Source organism: Myotis yumanensis, unplaced genomic scaffold, assembly GCF_028538775.1.
Source record: "Myotis yumanensis isolate MYYU_CA2020_CCGP unplaced genomic scaffold, mMyoYum1.0.hap1 SCAF_10, whole genome shotgun sequence".
Classification (NCBI taxonomy): Eukaryota; Metazoa; Chordata; class Mammalia; order Chiroptera; family Vespertilionidae; genus Myotis; species Myotis yumanensis.
Genome location: NW_027223761.1, coordinates 39,568,872 through 39,587,623, shown reverse-complemented (window position 1 = coordinate 39,587,623; position 18,752 = coordinate 39,568,872). Strand labels below are relative to the sequence as shown.

The window sequence follows — 18,752 nt, the reverse complement described above, 5'->3', positions numbered from 1 at the left end:
CCGCCCCACCCCCCCCCCCCACACACACACCATTAAGATTAAAATTAATGGCACAGGTGGAAAGCACTGAAGTATTTGCTAAGGTAATTACATGTTTGAAGCACCCAAAGGAAACAAAAGTGTTCTGTGATCAAGAGTAAGGTGGATAGGATGACCAGAGAAGAACTATTAGCCAGGATATATAATGCTAACTGTCCTAAATCTCCCAAAATTCACTAATTTATTGCAGTAGAGGTTTACTCTTTGTTCAAAGTTCAATGTGGATGTTCTTAGTCAAGCAGTTTTCCTCCCAAAGAGTGACTCAGATATCTCAACCTCTTCTATGCTGTTACTCAATCACCTTCAAACATGTGCTACAAGGTCATCCTGTAAGGTGGAGGAGGGGGTGGTACAATATGGAGAAGGCTCATCTGCTCTTTAACTGCCTTGGTCTGGTGTGGGAGGCCCTGGGCTTTGAAGAGTTGAGCTGAAGGCATTCTCACCTTTTGGCCAGAAATACCCCCAAGGTAGGGCTATGCCCAAGCCTTGGGTTCAGTCAACATGACTTAAAGAAAGCCATGACGCCTTCCCTGGCAGGGGGCCTCTCACAGTCTGGTAGTGAAACATCTCTCCTACTCCCCTTCCTTTGACGAGGACCACTCACACTGCCCCACCTTGATGCGATGAGCAGGGAAATGGAGTTTAACTGTCCAGGGAAAGGACATTCTGGTGAGCACCTAGCCAGTTTCTTCCACAGAAGGTGATGTTGGTGTGAAGATCTGGAAGATGAAAATGAGCTCATCAGGGAGAGCACTCTAGGAAGATGGAGCAGCATGCACAAAGACCCAGAGCAGAAAAGGCTTAGAATGTTGGAGGAATGAAAAGAAACCCCGTGTGGCTGAGGTTTCGTGAGGAAGGAGTGGGTTAAGATGCAGTTGGAGAGGGAGGCCTGGGCAAGATCACACAGGGACTGGGAATGAAGTTGTCTTTTGTTTTCAGAGCAATGAGCATCCATTGAAGAATTTTAAGCAGAGAACTGACAAATCTGATTTACATTTAAAAAAGATCACTTGGCTATGTGCAAAATGAACTGCTTTGGAGGGGTAGGAGGGAGACCAGTAAGGTGGATATTGCAGTTTTGTCAAATATCCTAGAACCAGGTGGCCAGTCTGAGAAGTCACCCGGGAAGGAGGGCAACAAGGGGACAAAAAGGTCTAATTACAAGTCTCTTAAAAGCTTTAAGGGCTTTGTGCGATTACAGAAATGGTTGAGTGTTTGGAGCTGAGTTGTGTCTCTGCCAAGATCATGTTTCTTTTGGAACTGTATTCTCTTAGGACTATATTACAGGAACAAAAGCTGGAGCTCACCAATATCTGCAGAAGCAATAAGCCTCTCAAGGGGATGCTAATAAGCCTAGTACCCAAATCCAACTTTATTCTTATCTCTCAGCCCTCTAAACTTTTTTCATTTGGGGGTACTCTTGCCCTGTGCTGGAAAAGAGCTGTAGCAAGCCTGTGACTTTTCAGCTCATTCTTAGTTGATAGTCTTGTGCTCATTTTAAGATACAAACACAAATCCAAGTGATTAGAATGTTTAATCCTATGCAACAATAAATAATCTGCACCTGCTGTAGCTATAACTATTTTCCCTTCCCAACTCTGTTCCACTTAAGTCCAAGAGCTTGCTATGGGGAAGGGCAAAATAATCTCTGCTCTTTTCCACCTAATAGCTGCTGATTGCTTTGGGCCCAAGTGCAGAGAAGTCAGGCAATAAAACAGTTCTTGATTGACTGGTGGTTCTGTGCCCTATGGACTAGGCAGGTATTTAAAGGGGGCATATCACTGTCCTCTTGACTCTGGTGATGCAGCTTTATTTTGGGGGGTCTCCTGCAACTTCCTCCTCAGTCCACCTGGTACACTCCTAGCTTCTTTGTGTTGAGGTCTCCTTCCTCTTCCAATGGTCCTATTGGACAGGACCCAAGACCACCATGCGTCCCTCTCCTGCAAGGCGTGTAGGATACACTCATACATCAGGTGCCCCGGCAAATTGTGGGAATGCAGGCCAATGCAGAAGCAGCAGCACTCCTCTGGCTCCACACCAAAGCAGTCAGTGAGCCTCTGCTAGCCTTCTACATTTCCAGGGCAGAAGTCAGACTCCAGGCTCATCATTTCTTGGCTGTAGGATTCAATACTTCAGGGGTCCCAAATGGTCCCAGTGGAATCCCCAATTAGATTTGGGGTAAAAGGGCAGAAAACAGCCTGCCCCTCAAGAAGTGGGTGGGTTCTGACAATCCAGGTGTACTCTGTCTCACAGTAACAAGCTCTCCAGAAAGCAATCTTACACTGGTCTCCTCCCATCCTATCCTCTTTCTGACCTTGTACCTTATGTGTGCTATTAATACTACTAGCAATCATGCTGTACTTTCCTAATTCATTCATTCCCTCTTAGAAATATTCATGTTCTCCTCCCCTCAAAACTCCAACCCCCTCCCCCTACTCTCATTCTCAACTCAAAGTCTACTTCCTGCTTCACTGAGAAAAAAATCAAAGCAACCAGAAAAAACTTCTCAAGCCCTATCCTGACCTTCTGAACCAGAAACTGGGGGAGGGTTTAGCAATCTGCACTATAACAAGCCTTCCAGATAATTCTACTGCACTCTAAAGTTTGAGAACTGCCTTTCCCAACAGGGCAGACCCTCCCATTCTCATTTGCCTCTTACTACTCTTGCCACTCCTTCCCTCTGTTCTCAAAGTGTCCCTTAAACTGGTCTCATTGTTCTTTAAACAGCTGGCATACTGCTATTTCTTAAAGAAACATATATTGTTCTCTCTTCATTCTAGAATCTCAACATTAGACACTGAAATCTAGGCAAGGACTTGAACAAAAGCTTGTCCTGAAGTTGACGATGGAGCAGGGGGGACCCAGGTCAGGCTCAGGGAGTGCTGCTTTCATAATCAGGGTGATTGATGGGCCACTACTGGGGGCTGGGCTGAGTTAGAGTGAACTTGGGGTCTGAGTCAGACCCAGAGAGATATTTACTCAGGTGGCCGGTGCCAGAATAGGCCAAGGGAGAAGTATAAGGGGGGAAAGCAAAAGAGGGAGGAGGGCAGACCCCAGCTGTTCTGTTGAGCATGCCAAGAAAACAGGGAAGATTAGTCAAGATCTAGAAATATAAGTAACATTTGGGGAAGAACATGGATGTGGAGCTATAAAAGGTGATGTGCCCTATAGTGAGATGCCCTACTACCACACACATCCCTTGGACATTGTGGCTTACCTCTCATTATTCCAGGAGGCCCCTGGCCACGGAGCTGCCACAATACTCTCTCCCCAGTAATCCCTGGTGAGTCATGACAAACTGGAGAGGACTGTCAGGGTATTTTATCTTAGCTGCCCGGCAGCCAGCTCCACTCCCAAATGAGTCTCTAATAGGCTGTGTGAACCCTCAGCACTTTTGAAACTTATGCCATTATTCTCTCCTTCCCTTTGTCTGCAGATCTCCTGGATTGGTTTCCTCCTTCAAGAGGTTGGCACCTGTTTCATGCCAACTTCTACCACCATCCTAGACAACTGCAAAGTCCATACAGACAACAGCCTACCCCCCACACAAATACCTGAGTCCTCAGTCCATTAACCAATCTTCAGGCAACCTCCCTTGAATGTCTCTCAGGCACTCACCACTGTTGCTGCACTCTGCCATCACCTGGAGCTGATCTGTTTCTAATAATTATAATTTAAGTATTCCAATTTCTGACCACAGCCTCCCATCCTCCCAGGTCACTTGTTCAGTTACTACCAGGGTAACAACCTACTCCTGTTTTCACTCTCCTACCTGTCCTACAAAATCCCATGGCCCAGTGTAGCAATCACTTACTTGCAAATAGTCTGAAACTCCTTTGCTCGCTTTCCTTTAATTTCTTTTGCACAGCAAGGTTCCAACTCTGGATGATCTTAGTGCTCAGTTTCTACAGCTACACCTAGATTCCTGAGTAGACAGATAACCACACCATTGGCCTGACTGGTATAACTATAAATTCAGGAATAATACCTATACTAGTATATGTTCAAAAAGGCCCTCAACATTACTCAGCAGTCCTCATCCCACCACAATCTGATTTCTCATCTTAATAGACTTCTCAACAGCAACTGGCAGCTGACAAATTTCCCATTCCTTCCATATTAAAAAAAAAAAAAAATCCACTCTCTTGCCCTGGCCAATGTAACTCTGTTGGTTGAATCTAGTCCCATGCACCAACAGGTCGTCAGGCACATACCCGGGTTGGTTGTGGGCTTGATCCCTGGTAGGGGGTGAGCAGAAGGCAACTAATCAATATTTCTCTCTCCATCAAGTTTCTATCTCTCTCTCCCTCTCCCTAAAATCAATTTTAAAAAGCATATTAAAAACAACCCACTCTCCTGGTTTTACTCCTCCATCTCTGGCCCAAACTTTTCATCTTGCCACTCTTACTGGTTCATTTCTAGTTACCCATCCACTAAATGCTCTTCAGTTCTATTCTGAGCCATTTTCTCTTCTCATTATCTTACTCTGGATACCTTACCTATTCCTAAGACTTTAATTCTTACCTCTGGGCTGCCGATTCCCAAATCCCTAGCACAGATCTCTCCTGAGTCTTTTGTTTTTGTTTGTTAATCCTCACCTGAGGATATTTTTTCCATTGGTCTTCAGAGAGTGGGAGGGAGGGAAGTAGAGAGAAACAGTGAGGAGAGAGAGACACATCAACTGGTTGCCTTCTACAGCGACAGCCCAGGTACATGCCCTTGACTGGGAATCAAACTCAAGACCCTTTGGTGCACTCAGGCCAACACTCCAAACACTGAGCAACACCAGCTAGGGCTCTCCTGAGATTTTTATGTCCTGCTTCCAAATGAACATCAGAGGTACTTAAAACCCAACATTTTGAATGGCATCGCCAACTCACCCAGTTGTGCAAGCCAGAAACCAGACTCACTTCAGATTCCTCTCTCATCAACCCTTAATATTTACCAATCCTATCTACTGAATTTCTCCCATTTGCCCACTTCTTCCATCATCACAGTGGCTTTATCTTGTGCCCCAAATGGGGGTTCCTGCAACACTCCTGCTCCCATCAACCCCACTCAACTGGACCCTGTCATTCAAGTGACAAGTTCTGGGAATACCAAGATCAATGTAACTTGAAAAGACTGCAGCCTAACACACACAGCAATCACAATGCAGCATTAAAATGCCGAAGCTGCACTCTTCAGGTAGTACTTTGAGTGCAGCTAAGACACTCATTCTGCTTTGGGTGTGATGGACTAAAAAGCACGTAGGTTGTTTGGAGGCAGGAGTAAGGCTTTGCCAGTCAGCCAAGTATTCAGCAGAGAGAAGAGCACATGCATGGCTCTGTGCAGTATTTGCCGAATGGTTCACAGCCCCACCTCCACACATTTCCTCTGGCCGACAGCCTGCCTCAAAACCTCCATCCTCTTCTGGAGGCATCCTACTGGCTTAGAGCCCTGAAACCTGTGTTTCTTGGAAGTAGGTACAAGAGGTTGTATGTCTATGCCCGGGCTCATGGCAGATTCCTTTTAGGAGCCACCGAAGATGTATCAACCCAGTTCATCTTCTCCAGCACTAGCCTTCCTTGCCTATAGCTTTTCCTAGGGCTTGCTGATCTGGACCTAGTGTTAGGCAGAAACAACAGACCCATCTGCCAACGAACAGCCCCATGCCCCACCCCAATGTGGCATTAACTGATGGTTATTGATGAAAAGACCCAACTCCCTCACCACCACTCTCCAAGGATGGCTCAGACGCTATCAAGAATCTCTAAATATCCTATTAAATGAGCCCTTTGAAAGGTCTATATTGAGTTCTCTGAATCTTCCTCACGAAGAGGAACAGAACAAATCTATTCTTTACCCTCCAACTTCCAACCCAGTCCGGAGAAGATCTTTAGAGAATGAGGCTGATAACACACAACAAGCTACATCTACAGTTTACTGAGCACCTCCTCAGTACCCAGCCCTGGCTATAGATCGCCTCAGTTGGCACACAACAATCCATGAGACAGGAATTCTACCATTTTCCAAATGAGGAATGTGACATTCAAAAATTAAATGACTCTCAGCCAGGCCCACCTGATTCTAAAATCTGTGCTCTCAGCCAGACACACACCAGGGGCCCACAGGACAACAACAGATGCTGGGCGTGTTTGGGTCATGTAGCCCCAAAGGTGGAGATGAGACTAGAGAGGAAAGAAGTGTTTAGTGCAGAGACAATCCAACAGTCCTGACTCAGAAACCCAGTTTGTTGTACTGAGCCAGGATGTTGATGGGCTACTAGTTGTCCAGAGCCAAGAAGCAGACCAAAGGTGAAGGAGCAGCAGCTATGAGTAAGCAGAGGAAGCTGGTCTGCAGACAGAAGATCAGAAGAGAGAATGGAGACACCAGGACAGAAAGCCCATGTGGCTCCTGAGAGACAGAAAAAAAGAGTCAAACCCAGAGATGCCTTGAATTCCAAATAATCTAGTTTCCATGACACCTAGGGGATCCATAATTCCCAGATATCCCTGTGTTCTCACCATAAACTCCTTATTCTTTAGCCAGCCCGAGTGATTTTATGCTTCTTGCAACCAAGAATCCTTTAGCAGAGCGGGGCTGAACCAGGGGTTTCATCACACTTCGTTCGTGGGATAGAGGAAGGGCGGTACCCAGTCCTGGGTCACAGCCTGGCTGGTTATAGTCTTCGGAGTTCTGACAATGGAGTTCAAGACTTGCTTCCCCCTTCAAGGGGGGTTCAGAGGTCACCTGCGCTTGTAGAGACAGGGCTGAAGCTTCAGGCCTGAGAGTTGAGCCTTGGGCCCCACTCGAGGAGGCCCAGTCTTTTCAAAATCAAACAGGAAGAAGTGGCTGTTGGTCAGGTCCTAGGGGCAGAAAAGACCCAGTGAGCCCCAATTCCTCACCCCATTCTTTAAAAACACCTCCGTCTATGTCCCACCCTTGCTCAGAAAGCTTCCCAGGGCTCTCCCACGAGTCGTGCCTTCAAGAAGCAAATGTCTGTGCCCATGGCCTTCTTCCTGAACACCATTACCCTGAAAAGGGCCACACATGAGACAAAAACAGGGACAGACTTCTTGGGCCCTCACCTTGGAGATGATCTTGAAGCCCAGTTTGTTCATGGCTCCCAAAAAGGCCCGAACATCTTCAAAGCGGCTGCTAACTTCAGCCACTTTCAGGAGACCCCTGAGAAGAATGGGAAGTTCTGTGTAAGTGCAGAGACACGCATGTGCACATGTACATGCACCTGTGTCCTGGAGGCTCTTACCCAGGCTTCAGCACTCGATTTGCCTCCTCTAGAAAGTCCCTGATATTGGTTCCCATCAGTGAAAGGCAGAACACAGCCACATCTACAGACTCATCCTCCAGAGGCACCTGTGGGTAGTGGGGTGGTATATGAGGCGCACAATTTGGGGAGGAGAAGGCCAGCAGCGAGTGGTAGGTTGGACACCAAGATGGGGGTGTGGGCAGGGAGGAAGGAGGGAGTGTTAGAGATTAGCACATGCAGGCTGGGCTTAGAACACAGGCCAGACACAGAGAGGGATACAGGGGTTTACCTGGGCCATGTCACATACAGTGACCCTGGGGTCCAGAGAGGCCAAGTCAAAGCAGTGCACCGGGTTCCGGATACTTGAAGCCAGGCGGCAGTCCCCACAGCCAAAGTCAGCTACCACCAGGGACGCAGGCCTGGGAGTGGAGGGGAGGGATCACTCACTGGTCTAGTCTGAGCCCATGATCGACCAACATCGGCTTTCACAGTGCCCAACCCCATTCACCGCTGGCGAAGATCCCTGGCGATGCGGTCCACTGGCTGTAGCGGCCACTTCTTGACTTGGCTCTGGAAGCCGCGGTGGTAGAGGAGGAAGGCCTCAGGGTCTTCCTGGAAGAGGCGTTGTGCAGCACTGCTGGGCCCTGAGTACAGCTGTTCATTGAGGTAGCGAAATTGAGCACCATCCAGCCGCTGTGCCATGCGGGCTCGCAGAGCTCCTGCCCGAGCCTCGTGGTCATCTTGAGTGGGGGCAGGAGGCACCTCTGTCTCCTCTGTGGGGGCTGTGACTTTGGCTGGGTCTGGTGGCTGAGGTGGCCGAAACTTGTTCTTGTGTCTACGCTTGTTCTTCTGCCGGTTCCGCCACTGCTTGCGACTCAAGGCATGGGGAGTTTGCGGGGAAGTGGCCACAGAGCTTGGCTTGGATGGGTCACCTGTAGCACTACTCTTCCAAGCTTTGGGACCTGTCGGGGGAAGATGGAAAGGCATATTTGGGGCAAGATCCACTGAACTCAGAGGCTCGGCAAATTCATCCTGGCCAACACAGAGACTGTGGCCTGGATGAAAGTACTTCTAACTGCCCATCCTCACACCTGATGATGGGAAGTAACCCCGGTCATGTGTAAGATCAGACGATCCCCTTCCCTGTCCCCCACACACATATGCATCCACTAATACCTGTTTGGTCAACACTGTCCAGGTGCTGGGCAGGGTTTGAAGGGGCCTGTTTCTGGCATTTCCCTTTTCTTTTTTCTTCTGCAGCAGAATCACTTTCAAGAGCCCTTTTTCGGCACTTCTTCTTTTTTACTTCCTTTTCCTCAGAGTCACTGCCAGGTAGGCCTTGTTTTTGATGCTGCTTCTTCCTTTTCTCCTCTACTTCGGTAGAAACACTGGCCAATGAGGCCTTTTTGGGGCGTTTCTTTTTCCTTTCCACCACTTCCTCCTCCTCAGAGTCACTGCCAGGTAGGCTGGGGAGTTGTTGGGAAAGAGATGCTGCCTCCAGGGCCCGTAGTGTGGCCAAGAGCTGTCGGCGCTTGGAGCCCTGGAGGGGAAAGAAGGGATGAAAGCAGGTTTGGCTCAGTGGGTAGAGCGTGGGCCTGTGGACTGAAGGGTCCTGGGTTCTATTCCAGTCCAGGGCACATGCACAGGTTTCAGGCTCAATCCCCAGTAGAGGGTGTGCAGGAGGCAGACAATCAACAATTCTCTCTAATCATTGATGTTTCTATCTCTCTCCCTCTCCATTCCTCTCTGAAATCAATAAACATATACTTATGTAAAAAAGAAGGGATGAAAGCAGGGACGAGGAGAATGGATGGGACCTGGGGAACGAGAAGGGAGAGATAGGGACCTGACTCAAACACTGGCAAAAGTATCTGGATTATTCCCAGTTAACAAGCTTGTCACGAAGCATGTCAGACCCCGAAGAACTTTCAAGTTGTCACCCCCACCTTTGGGAGGCTGGAAGACAGAGAAACCACCCATCCCACTCTCTTCAGTGTTCAGAGGAGGTACTGGGGTTCCCCAGAGGAATGTGGTAAAGTCACAAGCAACAGGACCAAAGCCAGAGACCAGGAGTTCCAACCCTCGTCTCAGGTGTTTGCCTCCAGCTGGTAAAAGGCAGAAGGTTTCTGACAAGAGCGACACCTGTTTAAAACGACTCTAGCCGCAGTATAGAGGACTGAAGGAGACAAGCGGCAGACAGGGGACCAGTGGCCTGGATTATAGCAATGGGTTTCGGGAATGAAGAGGAGGGATAAAGCAGGCAGATTCTATGCTGGAAGCTCACAGAAAGTAGGAGGAGCCTGAAAAGTACTGCTGCCTTCACATCAGCAGAAGCTTAAAGGAGAAGGTCTATTGTCTGGGGGGCCTTCAGGATCGAAGTCCCAGCGGGCAGTCTCAGCCCAGGCACTTAACTGGGAGGTGCTTAGTAGCCCCGCCACACCACCTTTGTACAGACAACCCTTCCTTCACTGTCATTCCCTCGCCCTCGCTCAAGTCCAGTCTCCACACTGAAGGAATCCTTGCCCTATAAAACCGCTTCATGGGCTTCTGTCTATCCTTAAAATACGCAAAACCACTAACTTACCTCTCCGACTTCAATGGCTTCCCCTCGCATTCTCTGTGCTCCAAGGACACGGATTATTTCTGTGTGTGTGACCCTCATAGGACATGCATGGTCTCTTGACCCAGGGCCTTTGCACGTGCTTTCCTGTCCAAGAAACCCTCTTTGCTTCACTCAGTTCTACTTAGCAACTCTCAGTTCCAACGGCATTTTCTTGTGGAAGATCTCAGACCTTCGATCTCAGTCGGCCACACACACACACTCACACACACACACTCACACTCACACACACACTCACACTCACACTCGCGGAGTGCGCGCGCGGCGTGGCCAGCGCTGAGATCCACGAGAATCCGCTTCAGGGCCTCAAAACAGCTCCGGGGACATGCAGGGCCACTCACCTTGATTGGACAGGCTGCCGCCGGCCGAGGCCGCGAGGCTACAGGCCGGAGGCCCGCGGCCAATGAGGCCTCCTCGGCCCACTCCGGCTCCTCGAACATCTGCGTGGTGCGGGGTGAGACGGCGGGATGCCCGCGCCTCCCCACGTGCCGAGAGCGCCTCCGGGAACCAGAGCGCACGGAGCCGGAAACCAAGCGGTGAACGCGAGGGCGGCTAGAGCGGCCGGCGCGGCGCGGGAAAACCATCGAGTTTCAGCCCTGGCGGGCTAGAAGGGCAAGGAGGCGGGAGGAAGGGAGGTCCGCGCGGGCAGCAGAGGGCCAGGGGCGGGGCGGGGCCGGGGCGGGCGCGGCCGGACGGGAGTTCCCCGAAGAAGGCTCCTCCAGCCCGAGTCCCGGTGAGTGCGGGAACACCCGTGCCCCCTCCCCAGGGCGCCCTCACCTCTCCCTCCGCCTAAGTTCCGAGTCCGAACGAGGGCCACCCCCGGGAAGGACCCCCGATCTCCCCCCCAGGGAATAGGGCGCCCGAACTCTCCCCCCTCCCCCCAGCTGTTAGCGGATTGGGTCCCTGTGCGCGCTCCTTGACATCCCTTCTGGAGATAGACTACCTCCCAGGCACCCCCTATCGCGCCTGGACGCGCCTCTCTCACGTCCGGGGACACACAGTTGGGGATCCTCCGTTGCCCCGAACTCCTTCCCAAACCTCCACTAACCGGGGACGCAGCACCGAGACCCCCATCCCCAACACGAACACTTCTGCACTTCAGGGGACAAAGTTTGGGGCTCACCCCGTTCCCTGGATCTCTCCACAGTCCCCAGGCTTCCCCAACCCAGGGGACTGAGCGCCGGGACGCTGCTATGGACGACATTTTCACTCAGTGCCGGGAGGGCAACGCGGTAGCCGTTCGCCTGTGGCTGGACAACACGGAGAACGACCTCAACCAGGGGTGAGCTGAGGTGTCCGGTGGGTGCGAGGAAGGGCGGACGCCCTCCTCTCGGTGATGCGGGGTGCTCCTCTGGGGGGAGCGGCTGACTCCCCTGTCCAGTGTGATGAGTGCCAAGCACAGCCCGTGTGTGGGGGGGGCGGGGGCGGGGAGGGCAGAGGGGCTCCACAGAGGAAGCTGTGTTTGAGCTGAGCCTTGACTGCTGAGTACGAGTTGTATTGGCAGAGGCTGCAGAGCTTTCCAGCCTCGGGGAACTTCCTGGGCGAGGAGGCAAGACGGAGTGGAGAGCGGATAGGAAGCAGTGGATGCAAGCGGAGAACCACAGGAGACCGGAAAGGTCTGCAAGGGTCAGCCAGGTCATGCGAGGATGCTTGGGCTATAGTAAGGTCTCTGTTCTAAGGACAAGAGTCTAAAGCCATGGAGTGACACGAGATTGTCCATTTGTAAAGGGTCATCTTGGATGCTTTGGGAAGGCGGTGGCAAGGTGAAGAGAAGCAGTTGCCTGGTTCATCCCAGACGTGGTGGCGGCGGCTTAGGCTAGAGTGGATAGGCGAAAAAGAAAGATCAGATTCCCGAAATCTTTATGGTAAAGAATTGGTGAAAGCGTCAGGAGGAACACTTTGTAAAATATATGATTGTCTAACCACTATGCTGATACACCTGAAACTAATACAAAACAATATTGACTGTAATTGGAAAGATATTTTTAAAAAAAGAATAATAAACAAATAAATACATAAATAAAAAAGTATTGGTGAGACTTGGTGAGGGAAGTGAGTAAGGTCAAAGACAATGACGAGGGTTCTGGCTTGGGCCCTTGGGTAGGTGGTGGTTCCTTTAACTGAGATGGACAAGATTGAAGGATGATAAGCTCCACTCTAGACTTGTTAAAGTGACAGTAAGGGAAGTGGAAATGTTGAGCAAGTTGTTGGTCATGCAGATCTGGGTTTCAGGAGATGTGTCTGACTTGGAGACACAGATCTGGGAGATATTAGCATATAGATGGTATGTGAAGACATGGGTGTGAAGGAGAGGGGATGAGAAGCCTGCAGGACTTAAAAGGAACAACCGGAGGTTGAAGGAGAAACAGGAAAATTTGGTTAAGCTTAGAGAAGTGACTGTTTCAATGAAGGGGGAGTGGTCAACATTAGTATAGGCTCCTGAGAGATCAAAGAATTTAAACACTTTACGGTACCCGTTGAATTTACAATTAATGATCTATCTGATGATCTCTGTGAGGGCTTTTGCAGAGGAAAACAGGTGAAGGATCCAGATTACACGGGGTTCCTTCATTTAAGGAACTGTACTAAATACAACCCCTCTGCTGGGCACTAGAGGTGGGCATTCAGACTCAATACCTCGAGGAGGGGCCTTGTGCCAGCTAGGTTGAATGAGAGATGTGGTTGGATAAGACTGGAAGACAAGAAAAGCAGTAGTGATGTTGACTCAGGATGATGGATTTCAATTCCATTTTAAAATTTAATTTTTTAAGGTTGGCAGAGTTTAGTTTTTAGGTTTGAGAGGCAAGAATCACCTGTCATCTTCATCCAGGTTCCCACTAGGCTCATTGGTTCCCATTAGGCTCTATACTACTTCTCCATAATGCGAAGTCACTTGTTCCGTCATTCATATAATTCCTTAAAGGGTGCTCTAATAAAGTCAGTGGGCACCGTTACTATTTTGTTGGTGGCGTTATAAAGGCTTAGGCGAAGTTGTCCAGTGGGGGTGGCACCCGGATAGACGCTGCTGCCCCAAAGTGAAGGGGTGGCAGTGAAACTGGAAGACTGTTGGTTTGAGGGGATAGGTTTTGAGGGCCCAAGGTGGCCACATGATGGATAGAGGTTGGGATGAATTCCCTGCAGGCCCCTCTGGGATTCAAGTCTTGGCCCTGAGGTCACTGTGCGGCTGACAGTGGGCAGAATCCTATCCATACTTTTGCTCTCAGGCTCAGGCCTGTTTGGGGGCCATAGACTGGGGTTGGGGTGGAGGGTGATAAGCCAAGGCATATATTAAAGTGCTGGGAAGTAAAACTGAGGGTGATAAGCAGGGGGTGGTAATTGCTTTGGGGAGGGGAAGGAGCCCCATCTCCCAGGAGAACTTTTGGCTGGGAGCTGATGAAAGCAGCTGCAGAAGGAAATCATTACGTTTAAGGCCACGCCCCCTCCCTCCCATGAGCTATCGGGGGCCTCTGGTTGGCCTGCGGTGGCCAGACCCCTGATCAGCTCCAGGCCGGGCCTAGAGCCCCCACAAGGAAGTGACCGCAGCACTAAGGCATCCGGAGGCAGTCTGCCCAAACCACAGACCAACCCCAGCTCCGCCTCTTGGATCTGCCTCCGGGACTTGAGGGAATTTCCTTTTATGGCCCCAGGCTGTCAGGCAGGCCCTGCTCCCACCCAATTGTTTTGGTGTGTGTGTGTTTTTTTGTACAGTTCTTTTACTTTATAAAATATAGGTCCATGGGAAAAGGAAAAAGATAAGCAGTTTTCTTTCTACATGAAGCCACTCTGATTTTCTTGTTTTCTGGGCCCAGGATTGTTTGCATAAAGGAGTCCTGTTTTATTTTTTTAATTTTTTTTTTTTAATATATTTTATTGATTTTTTACAGAGAGGAAGGGAGAGAGATAGAGAGTTAGAAACATCGATGAGAGAGAAACATCGATCAGCTGCCTCCTGCACACTCCCCACTAGGGATGTGCCCGCAACCCAGGTACATGCCCTTGACCGGAATCGAACCTGGGACCTTTCAGTCCGCAGGCCGACGCTCTATCCGCTGAGCCAAACCGGTTTTGGCAAGGAGTCCTGTTTTATGTGGTAGTTTGATAGCTGCCTCATCAGTAATGGCTTATCAAAAGCATTTCTCATTTTCATTATAAACCCTTCTAAAACTTTTTAAATTCCATTCCATTTTTAAATCTTAGTTTCAACCAGAGCCAATCAGTAAGCTTGCCCCCCCCCCCTCCATGAATTGTGGCATTCTTTCTCCACGACTCTGCACCCCCAACATGCACTGAACCCGTTGTCAATCCATTCTCTCAAGAAGCTTACAATCTGGCAAGACAGCCCATTCATGGATTTTTACAATCCAGTGTTATAAGTATTATAGTAGGGGGATGTACAAGGGGGAAACAGAAAGGTCCAACAGATGTTGCAAAAGGGATGCAGAGGATCCAGATAAAGAATGCTACCATTTAATGAGACAGGGCATGCCAGAGAAGGGCTGGAGGGAGATGTCGATGAAAACAGTGAATCTTAAGGACTTGTTGAGGGTTGCGTTTGAAGCTCAGGGGGAAGTCTGAATTGGACAGCTTTGGGAGCTGCTGATGTGAATGAGAATTAGAGTCCTGGAGAGGTAAGGTTGCCCGGGGTGAGTACACAGAGGGACTATATAAGGCCATTGCCCCCATTCCACCTCCAGATAAATGACCATTGCCTCTTCCTTCAAAGGGACGATCATGGCTTCTCCCCCTTGCACTGGGCTTGCCGAGAGGGCCGCTCTGCTGTGGTTGAGATGCTGATCATGCGGGGGGCACGAATCAATGTGATGAACCGTGGGGATGACACACCCTTGCACCTGGCAGCCAGTCATGGGCACCGTGATATTGTACAGAAGGTGTGTATGATCCCCTCCATTCCCTACGTCAGTCACAGGCACTGAAACATACTGGGGAAAGTATGTGTACTCTTCTCCCTCACCTGCCTCAACACCCCTCTCTGATTTGGGACTGACTGCGCTTTCTGCCTCTTCTGTTGTCTGGCCCTGGGAACCAGCTGCTGCAGTACAAAGCTGACATCAATGCAGTCAATGAGCATGGGAATGTGCCCCTGCACTATGCCTGTTTTTGGGGTCAAGATCAGGTGGCAGAGGTAAGTACTCAGCCCCTCAGCCCTGGGATGGGTGGGAAGTCTGAGCCTCAGTGGGAGATCTGGAGTCCTCATCCTATCCTGTGAGCACTGCAGAGTACAGGACACTCATAGGATTTGTACTGCATCTGATTGTTGTTGTGATTGCCAGGGAGGTGGCAGGGGCCATGATCACAACCACCTTTTCATTCCAGGACCTGGTGGCTAATGGGGCCCTTGTCAGCATCTGCAACAAATATGGAGAAATGCCTGTGGACAAAGCCAAGGCACCCCTGAGAGAGCTGCTTCGAGGTCCGTCCCCCAACTCCCAGCTGTGTCTTTGTGTCTTGTCCCTGCCTGTCTCCTCAGCTGAGGCCAAGACTGTTTGTCTTTCTTCCCCAGAGCGGGCAGAGAAGATGGGCCAGAATCTCAACCGTATTCCATACAAGGACACATTCTGGAAGGGGACCACCCGCACTCGGCCCAGTGAGTCAGTTGTGAGGGAAGGGGTGGTAATAGGGAATAATCCTGGGTTTCTCCAGCTGGGTACCTGACCTGCTTACTCTCTCAGGGAATGGGACTCTGAACAAACACTCCGGCATTGACTTCAAACAACTCCACTTCATTACAAAGATCAACCAGAATCACTCTGGAGAGGTGACCCCTGCCTTTCATGCCCCTCCCTCCCCAATTACATGATTTGCACCTCCTTTTAAGTTTCTTCTCGTTAGTGGGCTTGAAAGTTAAAGCCTCCTAACCCTTACCTGTCCCTCAGCTATGGAAGGGCCGCTGGCAGGGCAATGACATTGTCATGAAGGTGCTGAAGGTTCGAGACTGGAGTACAAGGAAAAGCAGGGACTTCAACGAGGAGTGTCCCCGGCTCAGGTGGGGAAAGCCTAAATTGGAAGCTACTGCTTCCAAGGAACCTGACTTAACACCCAAGATGTTTTACTCTTGTTCTTAGCCAGGGACACTCTCTTCCTCTCCCAGGATTTTCTCGCATCCGAATGTGCTCCCAGTGCTAGGTTTCTGTCATGCTCCACCTGCTCCTCACCCGACTCTCATCACACACTTGATGCCACATGGATCCTTGTACAACGTACTACATGAAGGCACCAGTGAGTAGGGGATGCCAGATCTCACTGAAGGAAGGTATGTGAGCCTCTCCAAGCTATTTGACTCTTGCCTCCTCTCCTAGGTTTTGTTGTGGACCAGAGTCAGGCTGTGAAGTTTGCACTGGACATGGCAAGGGGCATGGCCTTCCTACACACACTAGAGCCCCTCATCCCACGACATGCACTCAACAGCCGAAGTGTAATGGTGAGGTTACAACTTCACTCCTGGCTCAGTCCCCCAGACCTTTTCCTATCTAGTAACCTTCTCTTCCTCAGATTGATGAGGACATGACCGCCCGCATCAGCATGGCTGACGTCAAGTTCTCTTTCCAATGCCCTGGGCGCATGTATGCACCTGCCTGGGTGGCCCCTGAAGGTGAGGTTATGTGGGAGATAGAGAAGGGCAGCTCAGTAGCAGTGGAGGGGGGCAGAGACAGGACTGGATAGGCAGCTGGAACAGATAAGCGTTATCCCTCCAGCTCTGCAGAAGAAGCCTGAAGACACAAACAGACGCTCAGCAGACATGTGGAGTTTTGCAGTGCTTCTATGGGAACTGGTGACACGAGAAGTACCCTTTGCTGACCTCTCCAACATGGAGATTGGAATGAAGGTGAGAGCACGTGTTGGGGCAGTGACGGTAGTAGTGACAATTGTAGAGGGCTGGGCTTTTCCCACAGTTGTTCAAATATACAGTCATCCTGTCCTGATGGCTGGAGGCCTCTCACTACATAGGACTCATGTTCTGAGACCCACTCTGTTTTTCCCTGCATTTATAGGTGGCACTGGAAGGCCTTCGGCCTACCATCCCACCAGGCATTTCTCCCCATGTGTGTAAGCTCATGAAGATCTGCATGAATGAAGACCCTGCTAAGCGGCCCAAGTTTGACATGATCGTGCCTATCCTGGAGAAGATGCAGGACAAGTAGGGCTGGAAAGTCCTTACCTAAACTTAAGAGGTGTGGGACACAGTTAGGGGAATGCACCGCCCAAAGCAGCAGGCCTCTGGTTGCCTCCCCTGCCTCCAGTCATGGTACTACCCCAGCCATGGGGCCCACCCCTGCCCCCATCCCTCGCACTGTGGCCCCAAAAGGGGCTGGGCTCAGAGCTTTGTCACTTGCCACACGGTGTCTCCCAGCATGGGAGGGATCAGCCCTACCTGTCACAATAAAGTTTATTATGAAAACAGGCTGGTGTGGGGATAAGGGGGCAGACAAGTACATATAGGTTGGGTGGCTCAGGTGAAATAGTGCGGCTTCTTCACATTGATGCCATATTCGCTGAGGGCAGGGGTCAAGTCCTCCATGGTTAGAGTGTACTTGCGGTCCTGGGGGGAAAGGGAAGAGTACCTGCTGAACACGGGAATCATGATTTCAATCCCAGGGAGGTGACCCTGGGTAAGTTTTTTACTTCCCCTAGAGTTTAGTTTCCCCCAAAGGGGTTGCAGGATAAATTAAGCCTCCGCTGCTGTGGGAGGTAATTACTGATTCAATGAGTCTCCCCTCACACCTTGCTCTTGCTTCGGGAGCTGCCAGAGGCTGTGCCCTTCATTTTGCAGTGCTGTAGTGCGTCGTTGGCAATATCTGAGATGAATTTCTGGGCAGCTAGGGAGATGAGCCGAATTCTAGAGAGAGAACACTGGCATAAGAAGATGGACAGCAACCACCACACAAGCACCCAAAGCTCTAACCTGTGCAGAATTTACTCACATGCGAGGGTCTGAGGCCTCAAAGCCAGCGCGGTTCAGGTAGTAACCAGTCACTGCATCTGGGATCTGAAATTAATGAGACATCTGTCAGTGCTCGCCCTGAGCCCTGCTGGGCTGAGGTGAAGGCAGGGGGCAGGCCTGGCTATGGACGCTCGCAGTGTGTGTGGGCAGAGGGTAAATCACAAGAGCTGGTAGAAGGGCAAATACAAGCAGAGGGCGTTGGGAACCAAGACGGTGTGGCAGGAAGCTGGCGGGACAGCGGGCCAGTGGCCCAGGGCGGGCGGGAAGCCCACCGTAGGCGTGTAATCCTCCAGCTGCATCAGGAAGTCCACCAGCGGCGTGCTGGACACCACCGGCTTCACGTCTCCGTTGGCCGCGCTCGGCAGCACATAAACCCCGTTAGACATGGCCCCATCCGGGGCCGCCGCGCCGCCCGCCGACACCGGAGCTGGAGGAGAAGCAGCGCTGTGACGAGTGGAGGGCCCAGGGCCCGGCTGGGTCGGCCTTCCCCGCCGACGGGCCCCGCCCGGGGCGCTCCCGCCCCCTCACCCGTCCCAGCCCTCACCCGCCCCGCGCCGCTCGGCAGGCTCCCCGGCCCGCGCCGCCACGGGTCCCGCGCCCCCGGCCGCGGCTCCAGCCCCAGGCCCCCCTGCCGTCCCCGCGGGGCTGGCCTTGTTCTCCGCAGCGGTGCCGGCGGGCAGCGCGGCGGGGGCCGCGACCGCGGGGGCCGAGGCCGGGCCCGGGGCCGAGGCAGCGCAGGCCGGGGCCGCCTCGGGGTCCGCGGCGGAGCCGCTGCAGCTCATCGGGCCGGTGGGAGAGGCGGCGAACAGAGCCGCTTCCGCTTCCGCTCACGCTACGCACACACCAGGATGACGTCAGACGCCTCGCGCTGGCCCCGCCCACGC

The 18,752-nt window shown here is 51.4% G+C and overlaps 3 protein-coding genes across 3 annotated transcripts; 1 reads left to right on the top strand and 2 right to left on the bottom strand.

The window, feature by feature from the left end:
* Positions 1–1,554: 1,554 nt before the first annotated feature.
* RRP8 (ribosomal RNA processing 8) lies at positions 1,555–10,367 on the bottom strand. Its single transcript, XM_070425407.1, has 7 exons — positions 10,250–10,367; positions 8,465–8,828; positions 7,797–8,250; positions 7,578–7,707; positions 7,289–7,395; positions 7,110–7,206; positions 1,555–6,887 (listed from the first exon to the last, which is right to left on the bottom strand). The coding sequence occupies exons 1-7, from the start codon at positions 10,346–10,348 to the stop codon at positions 6,768–6,770; spliced, it is 1,371 nt and encodes a 456-aa protein (XP_070281508.1). The 5' UTR covers positions 10,349–10,367; the 3' UTR covers positions 1,555–6,767.
* A 197-nt stretch (positions 10,368–10,564) lies between these two features.
* Positions 10,565–17,325, top strand: ILK (integrin linked kinase). Its single transcript, XM_070425405.1, has 13 exons — positions 10,565–10,641; positions 11,056–11,190; positions 14,632–14,797; positions 14,956–15,051; positions 15,243–15,339; positions 15,430–15,513; positions 15,599–15,684; positions 15,803–15,912; positions 16,018–16,145; positions 16,226–16,347; positions 16,419–16,518; positions 16,622–16,752; positions 16,919–17,325. The coding sequence occupies exons 2-13, from the start codon at positions 11,102–11,104 to the stop codon at positions 17,066–17,068; spliced, it is 1,359 nt and encodes a 452-aa protein (XP_070281506.1). The 5' UTR covers positions 10,565–10,641; positions 11,056–11,101; the 3' UTR covers positions 17,069–17,325.
* TAF10 (TATA-box binding protein associated factor 10) lies at positions 17,272–18,665 on the bottom strand. The gene is made up of 5 exons (XM_070425406.1): positions 18,413–18,665; positions 18,141–18,295; positions 17,849–17,913; positions 17,649–17,763; positions 17,272–17,466 (listed from the first exon to the last, which is right to left on the bottom strand). The coding sequence occupies exons 1-5, from the start codon at positions 18,648–18,650 to the stop codon at positions 17,377–17,379; spliced, it is 663 nt and encodes a 220-aa protein (XP_070281507.1). The 5' UTR covers positions 18,651–18,665; the 3' UTR covers positions 17,272–17,376.
* Positions 18,666–18,752: the final 87 nt, after the last annotated feature.